Consider the following 3,740-nt stretch of genomic DNA (forward strand, 5'->3'; position numbering starts at 1 on the left):
AACTGAATGAAAAAGAGTCCTACATATGCGATACTGGAGATCGGAATTTTAATGATAAATATTAATGTGTTCGGCGATTTAAGACGTTAAATTAACGTCGTAATTAACTTATTCCTTATTTAAAGGCGCTGAATTAACATCATGCAATTAGTTTGTGTAATATTATTATATTCAAATCACTAAGATAGCGCCTTGTTCAACATTTCATGCGCTGAATTGCATTAAGGTATTGCTAAATTTGAATTTCCGCCAAAAAACTTGCCAAATAGTATGAGTAAAATTATAAAAATGCAATATTTCCTGCGCTGAATTGCTTTATACTCCAGCTGAATTGTACTCTCTACCAAAAATAAGTTAAATACAGTACGTGAGATTTTAAAAATTTCATGTTATGTAATACAAATTTAAAATTTCATGCGCTGAATTGCTTTAAACTCTAGCCGAATTTTATTTTCCATCAAAAATATGTCAAATATTGTACGTGAGATTTATAAATTTAATGCTATGTAATAAAATTGCAGCTTTTGATGCGCTGAATTCGATTCAGCAGTAGTTGAATTGTGTTTTCCATCAAAGGAACATGTCAAATATTATACGCAACATCATAGAAATACGATATATAATATCTTCTCAGCTGAATAGTAAGCTTAGTCAGCTGAATTATGTTTTTATTCAAGATGTCAGTAAATGCTTAAAGCATAAACAAACGGCAGCGATCCGTATCAACTCGGGAACTAACTGCAGTTGATCCAGATTAAGTCCGAGATAAACGCTGCCGTCTGTTTAAGCTTTTACAAAAAGTAACAAAAATATTATGCTGACATTGCGAAGAACCCTAAGGCTATTTTTAGAATGGGAACTGAAAATATTTATCTCTGGTAAATAACGGAACTCATCATAATAATTGTTTCTCTTCTTTTCCTGCTTACAGCTAACGTCCTGTGTCGCGCATGAGCTTACAACGCCCGACTTGGAAGCTTTTGCTAACTATGAGGTGAGTACTTTAATTACAAAAAACATTGCAGGTGTTAAAAGTCTTTACGCCTCTCCCTCTACTACCACAGGACATGCGTCGCTACATAGCCTCGCGTAGTCAGCGTTCCATGCGTGTCATTGATAACCCCACACATGACAGCTATATTATGGCTTACAATGAGCATCACGAGCTCGCGGGACGTGAGCGTCAAAGACGGGCAGCGACAAATGCTCATAAGATACCTAAATTGCCGAGTGAACCGCAGTTGGTTAAATTTGAGATTAGCGACGCAATCGAGCCCAGCGCCGAAGTGAAGGAGCTGATAAGGCAACATCGCAGCCGCGAAGAGAAAGAGACGAATGCAACGAGTACGAATATGTCTACTAAAAGCGGCAAAGTTAAATCCACCACAACAACTGAAGCGACGACAATCGAGGTGATTACTGGTAGAACCAAGTCCAAAGCCACCACTGTGGTACCGAAAAGACCCACACGTGGCACTCGCGTAAAAATTACGCGCAGCAAACGTCTCAAACGCGCTGCCACTACCAAAGCAGTGCCCGATAAACGGCGATTTGATTTTCAAGTAAAGCTAATACCCTTCGATATCTCCGATGCACGTGAGCCCGACGAACAGACAAAAGAGCTAATACGACACATGCGCACGCTGGAGTTACAAAAAGTACTTAGTAGTGTTTCCACTAGCACTGTAGCGCCAGCAGCAATACGCGTCTACCGCAATGCTCCCGCGACGATTGCTACCCAACCGCTACGCGCACCAGTGCCCATCTTCAATCCGAGCAAATACTACCGGCCGAAGACGGGTAAATTTTTCATGAAGCGCAAGGGTAAACGCGTGAAGCGCTCGACGCCACAGATGATACGCTTCGAGTTGGAGGATGCACGCGAGCCAGACACCACTACATTGGAGCAGCTGCGATTTGCAAGGCAAAGTCACGCGCAGACAAAAAACAAACGCGCTAATGACGGGGAAGATAATATTACAGTTATTAACAAACGTGAGGCGCGCATGGATACCAAGTCGGCGCCGCCGGTAGAGTCGCCTGTTAAGGAAGAGGTTGACGAGGGTGAGACTGACTTGAATGCTGGCGAAAGCAAGCGGCTGTACGTGTACAAGGAAGTGCCTGTTGTCAAGGCGAAAAAATCAATTGGCTCGCTGCCGGTGGAAGTGCAGAAGATCATAACAAATCTGATGAAGGATCATGGCGCCAGTGGGGGTGGTCCTGGTGGCGCTAAGGCCTACGTGAAATACATACCATCGCATATGGTTGACTATCGCCAGCTTAAATCCCTCTACGGCGCGAAACTCGCCTTGCCGCCAACCTACAGCGTCGGTGGTGCGGGTAAACTCTCGCCCGCCTCATACATGAAGTACATGCCGCCTCATCAGAAGGGCGAACAGCTGCAAGTGCAGATTCATCCGGTACCAGTTGTGGAAAAGATACGATATATATATACGCCAGTAGCGAGTATACCCGCAGGACATGGTTATGGAGGTGGTGGAGGCGGGCATGCAGCTGAAGAACACGCTGCAGCACAGGCAGCCGCTGCACATGCCGTGCAGGCGGCCTATGCCGGCCACAATGTCCACGCAGTCGCTGAGGCGCAGGCTGCACAGGTCGCACATGCAGTGAAGGTAGCTCAGCAAGCCGCTGAGGCTTATGGGGCAAAGGCAGGTGGTGAAGATGAGTCCGCTGGTCATGAAGGTGGCGCGATGGAGCACCCAATAGTGGTGCATGAGGGTGGTGGTGCAGCTCAACAGCACGTGGCTCCATTAGAAGTACACCACACCTACGCCGCCGAAGAAGAGGAGCCTGTGGCAGTAGCTATAAAAGCAGTGCACTTCAAACCCTCGAAGCCGGATCCGTTGCTAAATGAAAACAAACTCTCAGAGGCGGCCGCAGTCGAAGCAGGTGAACACGGCGGCTATGGCGGGTATGGCGGCGGTACATCTGAGCACGAGAGCGAAGGCCACATCCAGGCTGGTCAGCAACCCGCTGAACAATACAAATACGAAGTGGTAGCCGCGCAGCCGCAAAAGGAAGCTGAACCACCACTTATTAAAATAGAGTACCATGGCCCAGCGGATGCTATAAAACAGAACTTCAAAGAGTTACCCGAATTCAAGCAACTCTCTACGTTAGTCGGAAAATCGACTGAGGATCAAATACACGGTCTCACCTACTTGTTGGCCAAGGAAATGCAGAATAAATTGAAGATGCAGCGCAAGAAGTTGCAGCTCGGGGAAGGCCATGGCGCACACGGCAACACAGCACCCATAGTTTTCCCCCACGAATATCCACCGCTTGCCAAGGTAAAACAGCAGCAATTGCAAGCGCATGGCGGCGGCGGCATTCATGGACGTCTAATCGGCATGGCCAAGTCAAAAGAGTACATACCAATCGTGGAGCAAGCACCTGCAGGTGAACAAAAGGCGGCTGCTGATAGCACCGGCAGCGGCGAGTCAGAAGGCCATAGCTCGGTACATCGCATTGCTATACCTGCTGCCAAGCAATATGTCGCCATTAAGGTCGAGCCGAAAGCGCCATTGCCACACTCGTTTGTCGAATACGGGCTCTCACCCAACTACCACGGCTTAAAAGGCGCTGGTAAAGGTGCTGAAAGTGGAGAAGGTGGCTATGGTGGTCAGAAAACGAAATTATTAGTTGAACAAGTCATACATCATCCGAAAATGAAATATCATGGAGGCGGCAGAGCTGTGCAAGCGAAAGCAATTGCTGCC

The 3,740-nt window shown here is 46.9% G+C and overlaps 1 protein-coding gene across 1 annotated transcript; it reads left to right on the plus strand.

The window, feature by feature from the left end:
• Positions 1 to 931: 931 nt before the first annotated feature.
• Cpr50Ca (Cuticular protein 50Ca) lies at positions 932 to 3,737 on the plus strand (the record flags this gene model as incomplete). Its single annotated transcript, XM_017629389.1, has 2 exons — positions 932 to 994; positions 1,065 to 3,737. Coding segments are annotated over 2 exons (2,736 nt in total), but the record flags the coding sequence as incomplete, so codon positions are not given.
• Between the last annotated feature and the right edge of the window lie 3 nt (positions 3,738 to 3,740).

The sequence above is a fragment of the Rhagoletis zephyria genome, unplaced genomic scaffold (assembly GCF_001687245.7).
Source record: "Rhagoletis zephyria isolate East Lansing unplaced genomic scaffold, Rhagoletis_zephyria_1.1 Rzeph_scaffold_06749, whole genome shotgun sequence".
In the NCBI taxonomy this organism is placed as follows: Eukaryota; Metazoa; Arthropoda; class Insecta; order Diptera; family Tephritidae; genus Rhagoletis; species Rhagoletis zephyria.